The following is an 18,186-nucleotide window of genomic DNA, read 5'->3' as shown; positions in this document are numbered from 1 at the left end:
CTGTTTCTGCTCAGATTAATTTCAGTCTCACTGAAGGTTCACAAAGGCCTTGGCTTGTATTACACAATTGGCAAAGAAAGGTTAACCTTTGTGTCCTTAGTTCTGTGGTGGCAGAACTTCTACATGGTGACATGTTCAGAGAGCCCGGCAGGAGCTCTCTGCGGGGCAGTGGTGGTTCAGCTGGAAGCATCCTTTTCCTGAAGAGTTGGCTGCAATTTAAATCCCCATTTTATTAAAGGAGCAGAACTGTCCAAGTGCCCAGAGCTGGTGAGTAGATGTGGCATCAGGACTAGAGATGAGGTCTTCTGATTGCTAACGTGGGAGGGGGGTGAGGAGCAGATGTCATTGCCATCTATGTCCAGATGGGGAATGGCCCTGAGTCTACTCATGGGGTGCACAGTAAGCCCACAGGTGGGACAGCTTTGGGGTCAAAAGCCCAGATTCAAATTCTACCTCATGGTCCACCACCTAATTGCTCAATGTCTGTAAGCAAATTTAGTTCCCTCATCTGTAAAAATGGGGCTAACCATCGAGCTTAGTTACAGGGACTGTTGTGGAATTGACTGAATTAGTCCAAGAGCTTAGAACCCTTAATTGCTCTATAAGAGTTACAGGTTTAAGACGTACTTGATCTTTCCATTGGGATGACTAACAAAATAAATTACAAATGGGTTAAAGTAAATAGAAAAAAAAATACAAACACAAAACAATTTGAAAAGAGCACATATGCAATAAAAGAAACCATAAGGTAAAATATTGGTAAACTGGAATATATAAAAGTGAAAATTACTCTAGGTTCAAAAATATTGTAAGAAAAAGGAAAATGTAAAAGATAAAATTGAAAAAGATTGTAATGTGTCTGACAGCTAAAGATTAATATCCTTAATATATTAAAAAGTTTAACAAATCCATTAGAAAAAAATGAGTACACATATCAGAATATATATGTAATAAATGTAAAAGGAACTTCCATTTTTCAATTATGAAAATTGTAAAGAAATCATAATGAAATTCATTATACTCAGTGTTACCATGTAAGGAAACATGCTGTTGAAGGAAGTGTGTATTTGTTTAGTGTTTTTGGAAGGCAATTTGAAAATATGTACCAAAGTCTTAAAAACGTCCGTGAAATGGATCTTAAAAATGTCTACCTGACATTTAGATGTCTACCAACATCTAGAAATTTATGACATATCAGAAATTATTCAACAGCATTATTTTTAAAAAAGTGTTAAACTGACAACTCAAATTCTCAACAAAGAGGATGATGTTTAAAATACCTAGTTCTCTGATGGGCTATCTTCAAAGAATAATGACCTTAAATCTCAGACAAAAAACTAAGGGGACACAACGAGAACATAAAGACACTTCTGATACAACCTCAAATTTGAAAAAAACGTACATGTGTAGGTGTATTTATACTAAAAATGTGGAAGAAAAAATGTAAGGGAAAAAATTATAACGCTAATAGTAATGATCTCGGGATGGGAATTTGCATTATTTTTATTCCCAGTAAATTTCTGTATTTTACAAATTTCCTATAATTTCCTCAGGAGGAAAAAACATTCTTTTGGAGAAAGAAATTGATTTAATGATTAGTTAATGGACAGCGTCGGACATCTCAGCCACTGTTCAGTTTCGACTCCCCTTTCCACCGTTGACGGTTCGGTCCTTCTCAGGTCTCCCAGCCAGGCAGCTACAAAATGAGGAGGTAGGTAGGTAACACACTAGATTACCTGAGGTCTTCATACTGTAAAAACACCCATGTGCTAAGGTTTTCCGATGGAACTTGGGGTCAGGAGCTCTCAAAGGACAGGGCTGTAGACTCCGGCACTTTGCGGACCCCCTCGCGCGCGCGCAGCTGCACTGTACTCAGAGCTGGAGCCCACCCCATCCTGGTAAACCGGGACTGCGCCGCTTTTCACATCACCATGCATGGTGGTTTCTGCTCCCCAAAGGTGCCAGACTGCTGCCTTAAATGCGCTCCAGCCACAGCACGCCCTCACATCTCCAAACTACCACCACTCCAGATATGTTTTCCTTAATGTACTCCGTTTACAGAGTCTTCTCGTGTGCATCATTAATAGGGCGCTTGGCAATTTACAAACCTCACACAACTCCAGGTTCCAACCACAGCTTAAAAGATGACATTTCGGACAAAGTGGCGTTAAAATTAAAGACATTTAACCTTCACACTTTAACCAGAGTCTTTTCCAAGGAGACCTTGTAACATCAAGCCCAGATGTGGCGAAAAAAAGTACGCCTCGAGCCAGCCAGGAGTCGAACCTAGAATCTTCTGATCCGTAGTCAGACGCGTTATCCATTGCGCCACTGGCCCCGTACTACTAGACTTCTTACTGTAACATAGATCACTCCTTGTGTAGCTTGAACAATTCCGTGACACAAGCACTGCATTTCCGCCCGGCGCCGGGCGCCGCGGAGCTGGCCCACAGGGGCCAAAGCTTCAGTCAACGCGCTCCGCCAATCCGCAGCGGCAACGTCACGGCACTCATCCGCCCGCTCCAATCCGACGCTTCGGACCGCGTCTCTTGCATTCTCTAGCGCGGGCGCGCGCGCGCGCACTAAGTTTGTCCATAGCCGCTTCCCGTTCGCTCGCAGACCGCCCGGGGCGGGGAGACGGGTGAGGTGAGGTCCGGCGCTGCGGCCGCAGTGCCAGGGTGACCGGTAGTGCTGTAGCAGAGGTGGCGGCTGTACGCTGCGCGGCGCGGGGCGGAGCCGGGGAAAAGAAGAGGAAGGAGGCGTCGGTGCAGGATGGCGGCAACGACTTACGAGCGGCTGAAGCTGTGAGTCCCGCGGGTCGGGTGCCGTTGCTCGAGAGGGTCTGCGGGGAAGCGGGTGGGCGGCAGGTGTGGGCCGTCGGCCGCAGGGAGGCTTCCTGAGTCCGGGGGCGGCGGGCCGGGTGTGGGGGCCCCTCACGCTCCTGGCCTTCCTCGCCGGGCGCGGCCGCCCCCAGGCCCCGCCCGAGTCACACCAGGCCCGGGAGCGGCAGTCCTGCCAGGCTTTCTCCGCCCGACGCGGCCTCAGCGCCCATGGCGGGAGAGCGAAGCTGCAGACGTGCTTCCAGCCTGCCGGACTCGGCGTCTGGATGCAGCCCTTAGGAGCACGCTCCTCGCCACTTTTTTTTTTTTTTTGGAGAGGTGGCGGCTAAATTTATCCTTATTGCTTAGGAGTGAAAAAGAGAAAGTTTTTTTCTTATTTGATAGACCCATAGCACGTTAAAGTCCACACACAAGTGGACAAACCTTTCTCTATTTGGGCATTGAAGCTTTCCCGACCAGTCTTTAGGATGCTGGAAAAATTTAAAGTACAGTCAATACTCTAAAGGTCCGAAAGGATTTTTTTGGCTTTAAATATTATACAGCCCAAGCACAGAGCAGATTCTTAAGTCCACATTGACAGCTAGAGGCTATTTTCGAGAATTTTCGCACTGCAGGTTGACTTTCGGTAAAGTGTAGCTCTTTGAGGCTTTGAGAAATAGGCTCTGGTTGTTAGAATTGTAAATTAGGTATTTGCAGGGTTTGGGGTTTGTCCTCGATTTTTAGAAAAAACGTATGTATTTCCCTTAGCACTGCCATCAGTCCCTACACTTTTCTTGTCTGTGAATAACTTAGTTCTACTTACTTGGTGTTTTTCTATTTTAATTCTTTTAATTGAAGAGTAGTCGAGTTACAACATTAGTTTCAGGTGTATACTCTGCTTAATACTTTAGCTCTAGACTGAAAATCCATTGGCCATAATATGAGAATGTCTTTGGCAGCAGAAGCAGATGTAATTTTTGAGATGCTTTATCCATCCCTAAATAAGTTAAAATATCTTGGGATTTAGGCATAGGTATCACATTTCCTTTGCAGGGATATGAGGACATGAAGATGTGGTTTGGGCACTTTCTGTGCTCTCCAGAACCTCAAGCTCATTTAACTTCTGGAGGGTTCAATTTAGAGGTGCAAAATTGGGAGAGAGGGCATCTGCTCCACCTCAGGTGTTTTGCGTAAAAGATGATTGCTTTTTCCTCAGCCCACCTGCCTTACCGTAATTCCCTGTGAAAACCCCAGCTGCACACTTTCCTTCACATTTACCTCGCCAAGTTTCCTTATTCTCTCCCAGTTCCCCTTTGCAAGGTGATCACGTTGTTATTGAATAAGTCTAGCAGAGTGTCTTTGACTGAGGTACTGGCCCAACCAGTGTCACGTGTGCTCTGCTGGCTAATTAGGTTATTGTTGTTTATCTGTTAGTCACTAAGGGTTTCAGGTGATCCTACACCAGGTCTCAATTGTGTTTAAGCAATATGGAGCCATGGCTTGATTGCAGCTCAGTGTTAGGTTACAAAATGCAATTGAATTTTCCTGTGGCTAAGATTGAATGGGATGGAGAACTTTGAGAGTTATGATGATAGATTATATGCTGCCAAAGAGGCACTAAATGCACCAGTCCAGGCCTTAAAAAATAAAATGAAACAAACTATATCCATAAAAGACAAAGGAAATTGGCATTTAAGTGGTGAGGCTGATGCTTTTGTATTGATTTTTATAAGAAGTGGAAACTATAAATTTGGGTAAGAAAGTAAATCTAGGTTATATGAAAGTCATTCTCATTTGTCAGTTCTTAACTTTTTTCCCCTGAAAAAAATAGTTCTAAGTGCTTCTGTAAATGAAGGGACAACTTTTTTACAACTTTGTTTTTCTTTGCCAAGGAGTTTTGTGAGTTGGGGTCACTGCTGTTATTTCTTTGGTTTGGCCCTTGCTGAGGCATCGTTTTAAAATGTGACCTCTGACCTAAGGAATATTCTTTTTTAGATGCATTTGGAGGTAGAAGAGGTTTCTGACCCATATAAGAATTAGTAAGACATAATGGCCATTTTAAAAAGTGCCTAGAGATGTATTTTAAGAAAGATCCATACAAGAGATAGTTTGATTATTTTATTAGGGAAATATTGCTACTGAATTTATTTAAATATTGAAGTGCTTGGGATTTTAAAAATTTGTTCTATGTTATGCCATACATTTTCTCCAGTCCATCTCTGTCCTGTGATGTTCACCTTCCTAATGCCCTAGTTTCATCCTCTCCTCTCCTGCTTAAAATCTCTAGTTCCATTTTATTGATTTATAGGATTAAGCCCACATTTTTTAGCCATCTGTATTCAAACCTCTTCATGGTCTATCCCCTAACTTTATTTCCCATAACTGCCCAGTGCTTTTTTTTCCCATTCCCCCTGATTTGGCCACCCTCTTTCGCTTTACGCCTGGGCTTATGTTAATCTTTCCATCCAGAATGTCTTCCTCTCTCCCTACTTTGCATGCTGATCACATCTATGGTAGAGCCAAGAAAGCTCAGGCTTTCTTCGTCAGAACAGACTTAGATTCAAATCCTGACCTGCTACTTGCTTTGTGCCCTGACCATGTTACTTAATCTCTCTGAATTGGGTTTTCATTTGTAAAATGGGAACGTTCCTACTTCACAGGAGCATTATAAGGATTGAAAGAGAGTGTAGATGAAGCTAGCATACTTAACAGATTTTCATCTTCTCTGAGAAACCTTTTTTCCCATGTCTTTCCCTTCACTGAGCTCCCATTACAGTTCACTGTCACAGGGACTAGACACCAAGGATCCATATGAGTTTGCACATTGTCTCTTAAGATTCATTAGCGGTGTATTTACTGTCTAATGGAGAAGAGGGCTGAACATTAGGATGTTCAGGGCATAGCACTGTTTGAACCACTCATGTTGCCACCTCGAAATGATGAGATCATATATACTTTTTTTTCTCCAACTAGGTTACAAATATGTAGAACATATTAGAAACACCGTAACATTGATTTCTTCCCTAATCCTCCTCAGTACCTGGCATAAAGCTTGGTGCAGTGCCGATTCTCAGTGGATCACCTTAGTAAAATGAAAAGAACTTTCCAGGGTAGAACACCTACCAGCAGCACTTCAAAAAGAACAGTCGGGTAACTTGGAACGTATTCTTTTGCATTAGCAGCAGCTTAAGTCATTTCATATACAGTATTATCTTTCCGATGCCTCTGTGAGGTCTAGGTTGATATATATCCTCCGTCGTTGTTGAAGACAAGGAGATAATTGCCCTTGGCCCCACAGTTAGGTCACACAGCCAAACACCATGGCAGACCACAGCAGGCCCAGAGTCCAGTGATCTTTCCATTACACTGCATGGTTTAAATTACCTTTTTTTCTCTTATCAGTTTGCTCTCACCTTAGTCCTTGGACATGTCTGGTATAGAAATGAGTCACTTACACTGGGAAATAATTGACAAGTTCATATGGATTTTTTTTTTAATTGAAGTATAGTCAGTTACAATGGGTCAATTTCTGATGTACGGCATTATGTCCCAGTCATGCATGCATATACGTATTTGTTTCATACTCTTTTTTAATATAGAAAACAACATTGAGTTGTTCAAAATTTTAAACTTTATACTTTTTAAACATCCATCTTTTTTCTTTTTAAGTCATTTGTGTAAACCTGGGTAATGGCAAATAAAGATAAATTTGAAATTACAAGACAGGACTGAAATCCATTATTGGAAACATTTAAAGCATACTTTTTTTCTTTTGATAGGTCAAGTGAAATAAGAGTAAGGCAGGACATCTTTCAGAAAGTGAATCAGGCTGCGGCTTGTATGGAAAGAAACATTGTTTCCTCAGTTAAGAAGTCGCCTTTCTTTTTAAAAGATTGTCATAGCTGTGAGGTCAGTCAGACAGAGGTGATGGAACACTAAGAAGAGATTTAAACTAAGCTCTACTGTGATGAAGATGTGTATAATCTATCCAGTGCAGTGAACATTCAGATTATTCACACATCCCTCTTCTTGACTGCCTTCATCCAATGCCCTCTCCCACCCCTTGTAACCGCAAATCTGGTCTCTTTTCTGTGTGTTTGCTTTTGAAGTATAATTGACCTATAATACTATGTTGGTTCCTGATATACAACTGTAATGAATTCGGTATTTTTGTGCATTTCAAAATGATTTTCTTGATAAGTCTACTTATGATATGTCATACAAAGATATTACATAGTTGTTGACTATATTTCCCACACTGTACATTTCATACCCATCACTCATTTATTTTATAACTGGAGGTTTGTACCTCTTAATCTCCCTCAATATTTCTTTCCTTCCCCTATCTACCTTCCCTCTGGTGACCACTTGTTCTCTGTGTCTGTAACTCTGCCTCTGTTTTTGTTTTTAATTGAAGTACAGTCAGTTACAATGTGTCGGTCTCTGGTGTACAGCACAATGTCCCCATCATGCATATACATACATGTATTCACTGTCATGTATTTTCCATTAAAGGTTATTACAAGATACTGAGTGTAGTTCCCTGTGTTATACAGAAGAAACTGTTTTTAAAATCTACTTTTATATATAGTGGTTTTTAAAATCTACTTTTATATATAGTGGCTAACATTTGTAAATCTCAAACTCCCAAATTTATCCCCTCCCACCCCCTCTCCCTGTAAGATTATGTACTAAGTCTGCGAGTCTGTTTTTGTTTTGTAGATGAGTTCATAGTGTCCCCCTTTTTTGATTCCACATATGAGTGATATTATATGGTATTTTTCTTTCCCTTTCTGGCTTACTTCACTTAGATTGATGATCTCTGGGTCCATCTATGTTGCTGCAAATGGCATTATTTTCTTTTTTATGGCAGAGTAGTATTCCATTGTATAAATATAACACAACTTCTTTATCCGGTCATCTGCAGATGCACATTTAGGTTGCTTCCATGTCTTGGCTATTGTATATAGTGCTGCTCTGAACATAGGGGTGCATGTATCTTTTTGCATTAGAATTCTCTCTGGATATATACCTAGAAGTGGGATTGCTGGATGATATGGTAAGTCTATTTTTAGTTTTTTGAAGAATCTCCATACTGTTTTCCATAAGGGCTGCACCAGACTACATTCCCACCAGCAGTGTAGGAGGGTTCCCTTTTCTCCACAGCCTCTCCAGCATTTATTGTTCATGGACTTTAGAATGATGGCCATTCTGATTGGTGTGATGTGTAGTTTTGATTTGCATTTCTCTGGTAATTAGTGATATTGAGCATTTTTTCATATGTCTATTGGCCATTCATATGTCTTCATTGGAGAAATGCTTGTTTAGGTCTTCTGCCCATTTTTGGATTGGGTTGTTTGGTTTTTTGTTATTAAGCTGTATGAGCTGTGTATATATTCTGGAAATTAAGCCTTTGTCAGTCACATCATTTGCAAATATTTTCTCCCATTTCGTTGATTGTTGTTTTGTTTTGCTTATGGTTTCCCTTTGCTGTGCAAAAGCTTATGAATTTAATTAGGTCCCATTTGTTTATTTTTGCTTTTATTTCCATTGCCTGAGTAGACTGCTTTAGGAGAATGATGGTAAGATTTGTGTCAGAGAATGTTTTCCCTATGTTTTCTTCTAGGAGTTTTACTGTGTCTTGTCTTATGTTTAAGTCTTTAAGCCATTTTGCGTTTATTTTTGTGTATGGAGTGAGGGAGTGTTCTAACTTCATTGATTTACATGCTGCTGTCCAGTTTTCCAAACACCACTTGCTAAAGAGATTGTCTTTTCTCCATTGTATATTCTTGTCTCCTTTGTCAAAGATTAATTGACCATAGGTTTGTGGATTTATTTCTGGGCTCTCTGTTCTGTTCCATTGATCCATATGTCTTTTTTATGCCAATACTGTTTTGATTACTGTAGCTCTGTAATATTGTCTGAAGTCTGGGAGGGTTATTCCTCCAGCTTTGTTCTTTTTCTTCAATATTGCTTTAGCAATTCTGGGTCTTTTGTGATTCCTTATAAATCTTAGGATCATTTGTTCCAGTTCTGTAAAAAAATGTCCTGGGTAATTTAATAGGGATGGCATTAAATCTGTAGATTGCCTTGGGCAGTATGGCCATTTTAATGATATTGATTCTTCCAATCCAAGAGTGTGGAATATCTTTCCATTTCTTTCATCCATCCATCCATTCATTCATTCATTTATTTATTTATGGTGGGGGTAGGTAATTAGGTTTACTTATTTATTTACTGTTAGAGGAGGTACTGGGGATTGAACCCAGGACCTCCTGCATGCTAAGCATGTGCTCTACCACTTGAGCTATACCCTCCCCCCTCTTTCCATTTCTTTAAGTCTTGTTAATTTCTTTCATCAGTGTTTTGTAGTTCTCCATGTATGTATTTCACCTCCTTGGTCAGATTTATTCCTAAGTATTTTATTGTTTTGGATGCAATTTTAAAAGGGATTGTTTCTTTGCTTTCTTTTCCTGTTGATTCACTGTTAGTGTAAAGAAATGCAACTGATTTTTGTATGTTAATCTTGTATCCTGCTTCCTTGCTGAATTTTTTATTAGCTCTGGTGTTTTGTGGAGCTTTTAGGGTTTTCTATATATAGTATCATGTCATTTGCATATATGTTTTGTTTGTTTATTTGCTTTTTTAGATCCACATATAGGTGAAATCATACAGTATTTACCTTTCTCTGACTTATTTCGCTTAGCATAATACCCTCTCAGTCTGTTGGTTGTTGCAAATACCAAGATTTCATTCTTCTGTTATGGCTGAGTAATAGTCCAGTGTGTGTGTGTGTGTGTGTATAAAACACATCTTTATTCATTCATCTGTTGATGGGCATTTGGGTTGCTTCCATGTCTTGGCTTTTGTAAATAATGTTGCATTGAGTATAGTGGGTGCATATATCTTTTCTAATTAGTGTTTTTGTTTTCCTCCAGATAAATTCCCAGGAATGGAGTTGCTGGAACATATGGTAGTTCTATTTTTCTTTTTTTTTTTTTTTGGTAGGGGGAGGTAATCAGGTTAATTTATTTATTTATTCCTAGAGTCAGTACTGGGGATTGAACCCAGGACCTCATGCATGCTAAGCATGCACTCTACCACTTGAGCCATCGCCTTCACCCATTATTTTTAATTTTTTGAGGAACCTCCATACTGTTTTCCATAGTGGCTGTACCAATTTACCAACAGTGCATGAGGGTTCCCTTTTGTCCACATCCTCACCAATGCTTGTTACTTGTCTTTTTGGTAATAGCCATTCTGACAGGTGTCAGGTAGTATCTCATTGTGGTTTTGATTTGTGTTTCCCTCAGGATTCACTAAAAGATGTTGAGCATCTTTTCATGTGCCTGTTGGCCATCTGAATTTGTTCTTTGGAAAAATGTCTATTCAGATCCTCTGCCCATTTTTTAAATCAGGTTGTTCATTTTTTAAAATCTTGAGTTGTTTCTTTGTATACTTTGGATATTAACCCCTTATCAGATATATTGTTTACAAATATTTTCTCCCATTCAGTAGGCTGCCTTTTTGTTTTGTTGAGTTTCCTTCACTGTGCAAAAGCTTTTTAGTTTGATGTAGTTACATTTGTTTATTTTTGCTTTTGTTTCCCTTGCCTGAGGAGACATATCCCAAAAAATATTTCTAAGACTGATATCAAAAAGTATGCTGCCTGTTTTCTTCTAGAAGTTTTGTTTTCAGATCTTATATTTAAGTCATTAATCCATTTTGAATTTACTTTTGTACATAGTGTGAGAGAGTAGTCCAGTTTGATTCTTTTGCATGTAGATGTACAGTTTTCCCAACACACTATCCTGAAGAATGTTCCATGTGCACTTGAAAAGACTATATGCTGCTGCTTTTGGGTGGAATGTTCTGTATCTGTTAAGTCTGTTTGGTCTTACGTGTCATTTAAGGCTGGCGTTTCCTTATTGATTGTCTGGCTGATCTGTCCATTGACGTAAGTGGAGTGTTAAGAGTCCTCTACTATTGTTGTGTTACTGTCAATGTCTCCCTTTTTGTCAGTTAATATTTTCTCTATTTAGGTGATCTTATTTTGGATGCATATGTATTTACAATTTTATATCTTCTTAGATTGACCCCGTAATCATTATATAATGTCCTTCTTAGCCTCGTTAGTCTTTGTTTTAAAGTCTGTCTTGTCTGATATTGCTACCTCAGCTTTGTTAATTTCCATTTGCATGGGATACCTTTTTCCATCCATCCCTCACTTTCAGTCTGTGTGTCTTTAAATCCCATGAGTCTCTTGTAGGCAGCATGTATATGGATTTTTTGTTTTAAATCCATTCAGCCATTCTGTGTCTTTTGACTGGAGCATTTAGTCCATTTACATTTAAAGTAATTACTAGTGGGTATGTACTTATTGCCATTTTTAAAAACTGCTTTGGGATTGTTTTTTGTTCCTTTCTTCTTTTGTTCTCTTCCCTTGTGTTTAGTTGACTGTCTTTAGTATTATGTTTCCTTTTTTGTAGGTGTATATCTGTCTGTCTATCTATGATTATTTTAAGTTGCTCATCTCTTAAGTCAAACACATTTTAATACCCCTGCATTTTTGCTCCTTCCCCTTTGCTGCCCCAGCATGTTTACTGTTTTGACATTATCTTTTATAAATTTTTGTTTTGTGTATCCATTAACTACTTATTGTGGATGTAGATGGTTTTACTGGTTATATTCACTGGCTGCAGAGCCCACGGAGTCCCAGAGCTGGTGTTGGCCTGCTGGTGGGCAGGGCCAGGGCTTAGTGGGTGGGCTGGGTCCTGGTATGACAGGCTGTGGTGCTGGGGTGGTCCTGGGGTTGTTGTCTACCCGTTGGTGGGTGGCGCTGGAGCTGGCGCTGGTGCCTACCCAGTAGTGGGTGAACCTGGTCCTAGGGCTAGTGCCAGTACACTGATGGGTGGAGCCATATCCCAGGATCTCTGGCTGCAGCATCTGGGGGATCCTGGGGCTAGTACTGGGACACTGGTGTCTGGGGCCAGTCCTGGGCTCTCTGGTGGACAGGGCGGGGTCCTGGGGCAGCTGTGGGCTCAGAGGGTCTTAAGGCAGCAGGTCTGCTGGTCGTTAGGGCTGTGTCTCTGCCCAGCTATTTGCTTGGCCTGAGGCATCCCAGTACTGGTGCTGATGGGGCCAGTTTAGGCAGTGGGTGGGGCCAGGTTTTTTTGCTAATAAGCGAGGAGGAGGATTCCAGCACCAGTGTCCTTGTGGTAGGATGAGCTCCCAAAGATGGCTGTCACCCAGGGTCAGCATTAGGTGCCTCCTGCCTATCAGGATCAGCAAGTGAGTCTGACCTAGGCTCCTTTCAAATTGCTTCTTCTGTTCTGGGTCACTGAGCATGTGAGATTTCGTGTGCCCTTTAAGAGTGGAGTCTCTATTTCCCACAGCCCTCTAGTTCTCCTGAAAGTAAGTCCCACTGGTCTTCAAAGCCAAACGTTCTGGGGTCTTCCTGGTGCAGGAACGCCGGGCTGGAGAGCCCTCTGGGAGAATCTGTGCAGTTGGAATTCTCCCTCATTTGTGAGCCGCCCCCCTTGGGGTAGGGTCTCCACTGTGTTGTGTCTCCTCCCCTCCTCCCCATTTTGTTGTGGTTCCTTCTTTCTGTCTTTAGTTACAGAAGATCTTTTCTGCTAGTCTTCCAGTTTTTCTCATGGATAGTTGTTCTGTAAATAGTTGTGATTTGGGTATACCTGTGGAAGGACGTGATCTCAGGGTCTTCCTACTCTGCCATCTTGGCCACACATCTCCCTGGGCCTTTATTTTTAAAACCTAACGGCTTTGAAGTGCATGGTCTCTGGGATCAAGAAGAGAGAGAGCACGCTCAAGCCTCCTTTGATATATCTTCCAAAATATGTGTCATCTTAACAGAAACCAGATTTCTGGGTTGGTATTGAATCCCCTGTCTTGAAAGAAACCAGGGAGTATTCCTGTTCAGTTAGAGTTAATAGTTGATACCTGCTGGATTCTGATAAGCTCACCAGTTTATGTAGAACCAGAGCCTTTTTTAAGTATACAGTGTTACTTTGAACTTTAGAGAATTGATATCAACAGCATAGTTAATGACCAAATAATCTTTTTTAATTGAAGTACAGTCAATTGCAATGTGTCTTCTGGTGTACAGTACAGTGTCCCAGTCATGCATGTACATATATATATTCATTTTCATATTTTTTATTAAAGATTATTACACCATATTGAATGTAGTTCCCTGTGTTATACAGAAGAAACTTTTTTAAAAATTATTTTTATATGTAGTAGCTAACATTTGTAAACCTCAAACCCAAATTTATTCCCTCCCACCACCTTTCCCTGGTAACCATAATAAGATTGTTTACTGTGTTTGTGAGTGTATTTCTGTTTTGTAGATGAGTTCATAGGGTCTTTTTTTTTTTTTTTAAGATTCCACGTATGAGTGATATCATACAGTATTTTCCTTTCTCTTTCTAGCTTACTTCACTTAGAATGACGATCTCTAGGTTTATCCATGTTGCTGCAAATGGCATTATTTCATTCTTTGTTATGGCTGAGTAGTATTCCATTGTATAAATATACCACAACTTCTTTATGCAGTCATCAGTCGATGTACATTTAGGTTGCTTCCATGTCTTGGCTATTGTATATAATGCTGCTATGAACATTGGGGTACATGTATCTTTCTGCATTAGAGTTTCGTCTGGATATATACCCAGAAGTGGGATTGCTGGATCATATGGTATGTCTGTTTAGTCTTTTGAGGAATATCTATACTGTTTTCCATAATGGCTTCACCAAACTACATTCTTCCTAGCAGTGTAGGAGGGTTCCCTTTTCTCCACAGCCTCCAGCATTTGTCATTTGTGGACTTCGGAATGATGGTCATTCTGACTGGTGTGAAGTGATAAACCTCATTGTAGTTTTGATTTGCATTTCTCTGATAATTAGTGATATTGAGCATTTTTTCACAAGCGTTTTGGCCATTAGTATGAATGACCAAATAACCTTCTTGGAGGAAATCTTTTTGTCTTAACTTCTAAAATCTATTTCATAAAATAAGTAATGTGAGAGAGTTTTATTGACATAAGAAACATCACACCAATTGAGGGCCATTCTTTTTGCAGCAGGGAGAGCTTTAGCCTAGATTTTTATCATTGAGTCTTCTGTCTTGGTTTCCATGTATTTATTACATTGAGAACTTAGTATAGCTTGTTGACATGTTAATTTTGGAAAAACTCCAGGCAGAACTTGGCTTCAGTGATACTTTGTAGACTTTCTGATCAGAGAACACCCTACTTCCTCTTTCTCCTCTTTATAAGTTATAGTATAACTTCAAATCCAGTTAAAATTTGACCTGTCAATGTTCTTTTCTTAGCTAAGAGAAAGGATACAATTTTAAAAATTCTGTTTATTCTTTCACTGAGCAGAAGAAAATATTAGCTGAGCCGAAGAAAATATTAGCTAAGAGCCATATATTTAAAAAAACAACTTAATGTGCATGTTTGCTGACTAATTATGTCCTGTTCTCTAAGAAAATTGAACTTTTGCTATCTTGTGCGAGAAATACCAATGGAAGTAGGTAAAGCGCAGAGTCCTTGTCTGCAGAGGCTTATGTTTGGTGAAGATTTAAACACAAAAATAACAATAAAACCATAACCTCAGCAAAAATTATACCTTGAATGTTTACTCAAGTGTTTTGGACTATGAGTGCTAGAGAGTGAAAGTTAATTTCACTAGCTTTTGAAATGAAACCTGGAAGCATAAAACTTACAGAATGAAATTTGTTACACAAAGCAAATATACTTCAGATCAATATTAAGGCCAATTAAAACGTGGTGGGAAATGGAAGGAGGGGAAGGAAGAGAGGAAGTCAGCAAAGGCACCTGTAGATATCTGAGTTGGGATGACACCTGCCGTTACGATTAGTTGGATTCTGAGCTGTTATTTATAATTATTCTTCTTAAAAGTATTGATTAGCTGGCAGTCACCGTGCATATGTTCATTGCTCCAGTTCTTAAGCCATTTTCAGTAACATCTATCAGAGCAGCCTGGGGGGCAGCACCAGCAACTTAGATTCTAGCAACATCTCTGTGAGAGGGAAGATGGAGCAAAGATCCCTGAGCCCTTGGGCTAGGTAGGACTCGCTGCCTTGGTCGACAGTTACTCTTATTTTTGTTTCTGTTCTTTTAACACATTTTTAAACTTAATTTTTATTGTAATCTAATACAATTATATGGTTTAAAAATAAACAATGCACAAAGCTTGAAAATAAAAAAAGAGCACTCTACTGCACTCGCAGTCCCCACTGTCCCAGAGACCTCTGCTTTCATGTTTTTAATCACTTTCTTTTATTTTACTCCACATTTCTAAACAACATGCTTATATTGCTGTTTCCTGATTTTTTTTTTTGGTTTTATTCATACGATGACTTTCTACTTCAGATGAGAATTTAACTTTTACGTTTCTATTCCTTCCCTCTCTTACTATAGTTACAGTAAGACGTACAGTGTTCATGTTACTATGGTTGTGTAGATGTGACTCAAAAGAAGTCGATAGTGTATTAAAACTACATTTTCTTATGAAAACGCTTTGTTTTTCCTTGAATTAAAAGGTGCCTTTTTTTCTTTTGATTTGCTTCACTTTTCTTTAAGGTGCCTATCTCTAATTAATCTTCAGTCTCTGTGACAACAGTAAAACTCTCAAACATGTCTGGTAACTATCAGTTCATTTTCTTTGAGTCTTATCTCTGGGAGCCCTGTCCCCCTGCTTTAATCTGGATTGGCTGTTCTTTAGACCTGTTGCATAGCTGTTGTCCTGGAACCTCTGTTCACCATCATCATGAGAATTTCTTTTACTTCTCTCCTGTGTTAGATTTGCAGTCTAACTGTTGACTTATTCCATTTTGGTTAAAAAAACACAACAAAACTTTTCCTTCTTTCTAAGAGTGAAAGAGAAGTATGTTTTGAGACATTGCACATCTGAACATGTTTTCATTCTAGCCTCAAGTTTGATAGTGTGGCTAAGTAGAATTCTCAGTTAGAAATTATTATCCTTCAGAATTTTAAACACCTTGCTGTTGAATAGCCCAGTATGTTGCTGTTGAATAGCCCAATGGTGTGACTGTTGACAACTTCAGTGCTTCTTTCTCTTATTTATTTTTCCTAGAAGCTTTAGGATTGTCTCTGTGTGGTGTTTTGAAGCTTTACGATTAATGTGCCTGTGAGTGAGTGTGTGTGTCTGTGTTTTCCATTTATTTGATGGGCCTTTCCCATCTGGAAACTTGTCCTTTGGTTTGAGGTTTCTTCTTTGTTTGTTTTTATACTATTTCTTTGATAAGTTTCTTTTTTCCTTGTGTGCTCTTCTGGAATTCCTGTTAAATGGATGTTGAACACCCTGAATTGTGCCATTCTCTTCCTCTCTTCTTTCCCCCTTTTTCCTCCCTAGGTTTTCATGTTTTGCAGCTCTTATCATTTTATTCTGTTCTCAAGGAGTATTCTTTAGTTTATTGTGATTTTTCAGTTTTACTGTGATTATTAGGACTGTAACAATTAGTAAAGACCTATTTTTATGGCTGTATATTTTTTTGTGTATGGTTTAAAGTCTTAATCCAAGATGTATATATTTTTTCAGTGTTGCCACACTCTCAGTTTTAAATGCCAAGTTGGGAAAAACTTCTAAATTGCTTATATTAGGGAGACTTTTTAGATGTATATTTGTATGTATTTATATGTATACATTTTCTATAATTATGTATTAAAATTTTAATAGAAGACTTTTCTGCTCTTATAAACATTTGATTTTACTATAAATATCACTGGCTAAAAGCTATCTGTTAGATAACACAACAAAACTTGCGTATGGAAACAAGTGCGATTTTTTTCAGTTCATTACTTCATTCAAATACTTAATTTTTGTTATAGAAGTTTTTCAAGTGAGAAGCTTAATCACACTTAGAGTCGTCCCTTGATATCCAAGGAGGATTGGTTCTACGACCTCCCTCAGATACCAAAATTCAAAGATACTCAAGTTCTTTAAATAAAATGATGTAGTATTTGCATATAACCTATGCACAGTCTTCTGTATACTGTAAATCCTCTCTAGATTATTTGTAATACTTAATACAATGTAAATACTATGTAAATAGTTGTAAATACAATACAAATGTTATATAAATAGTTGCTGGTGCCCAGCAAATTCTAGGTTTGCTTTTGGAACTTTCTGGAAAATTTTTTTCCTGAATATTTTCAACCCATAGTTGGTGAAATCCACAGATGTGGAACCTATGGACACAGAGGGCCAACCGTGTATAGATAAAGGTAGTCACAGTATAAGAGGGTGGAGCTATTGAGGGAAGGCAGTGTGTGCATTTCTCTGTTGGCTGTTTATTTAGATATACAGGCTTTATGTTTTTGTGCATTGTATTAAAAAGTGGAGAAATTTGATTTCTGAGATGGTATGTTGATAATCATTTTTTATATCAAGAATAACATTGGTTATTAAAAACATAGCACAAAATTTTTGTGGAGAAGTCAGTTGTGCTAACTCTCCCCAAATACAACTGAGAACTTAGAAGAGCTTAGGCCCCTGAGCAATATGAAGAAAATGGATATAAAAAACTTACGGACTTCTGTCTGTGGTCAGAACTGTGGAACGCTCCCCAGCCTTTGTCCCAGATGTAAAAGTAAAGCAGCTGAGTAGGGGCAATGGTGATGGCTTTGTCAAGAGACTGGGACAGCAGGAGAGTAAACAAAACCACAACTCAGTGATCTGAGGTCAGTTGGTAAGAAAACAATGCCACCATTTCTTGGAGTCTTTCTTAGTGTGGATCGTGTCACACACATTCTCTCTTTTATCCTCACTGATCATTTGTCTCTTTTTAACTGTGAGAAAGCTGAGCCATGAAGTTCAGTGGTTTGCTTAGGGACTCCTGATAGTAAGCATAGGGTTGGAATTCAAACCAGATTTGTAAGAGTTTAAAACCTGTAATTTTTTCACCAGACTGTGTTACTATAATTTGAAGGCATCAGTGGGATGGCACAGAAATTGATGTGTTCAAAATAGATCCCAGCCAGTCAAGAAAACATCGTTACTTAGATTAAGAAGTAAGGAAAAACCTTGTTTTAATATACTATAAATTAAAGACATTCTATTAAGAATGGTTTTTAAGAAGTTTTATCACTTAGGAACTCAGACACCAGATAACAGATTCAGTTGAAGGAAACTCTGTTTCCTTAGTGTCAGGAAGATAGTGTTTCTATTTGTATGTTTTGACCAGGGGTTAATGTGAAGTTTATTTCATTTTAGGAGGGATTTGATCACTGCATTAGTTTTCTATTGCTGCTGTACCAAATTAGTGTAAATTTAGAGACTTAAAACAATACAAATGTAG

At 39.1% G+C, this 18,186-nt stretch overlaps 1 protein-coding gene and 1 non-coding gene across 2 annotated transcripts in view; one reads left to right on the top strand and one right to left on the bottom strand.

The window, feature by feature from the left end:
• Positions 1-2,265: 2,265 nt before the first annotated feature.
• On the bottom strand, positions 2,266-2,338 carry TRNAR-ACG. The gene has a single exon. It is a non-coding gene; the product is annotated as a tRNA-Arg (tRNA).
• Positions 2,339-2,612: 274 nt separating this feature from the next.
• The window catches only part of SACM1L (SAC1 like phosphatidylinositide phosphatase), a 60,983-nt gene continuing 45,409 nt past the window's right edge, over positions 2,613-18,186 (top strand). Inside the window, exon 1 of the mRNA XM_006173917.3 lies at positions 2,613-2,804. Coding sequence (XP_006173979.2) covers positions 2,773-2,804 — 32 coding nt within the window. The 5' untranslated portion in view covers positions 2,613-2,772. The remainder of the gene's footprint in view (positions 2,805-18,186) is intronic.

Source organism: Camelus ferus, chromosome 17 (assembly GCF_009834535.1).
Source record: "Camelus ferus isolate YT-003-E chromosome 17, BCGSAC_Cfer_1.0, whole genome shotgun sequence".
Classification (NCBI taxonomy): Eukaryota; Metazoa; Chordata; class Mammalia; order Artiodactyla; family Camelidae; genus Camelus; species Camelus ferus.
This window is presented reverse-complemented; position numbering and strand designations above follow the sequence as displayed.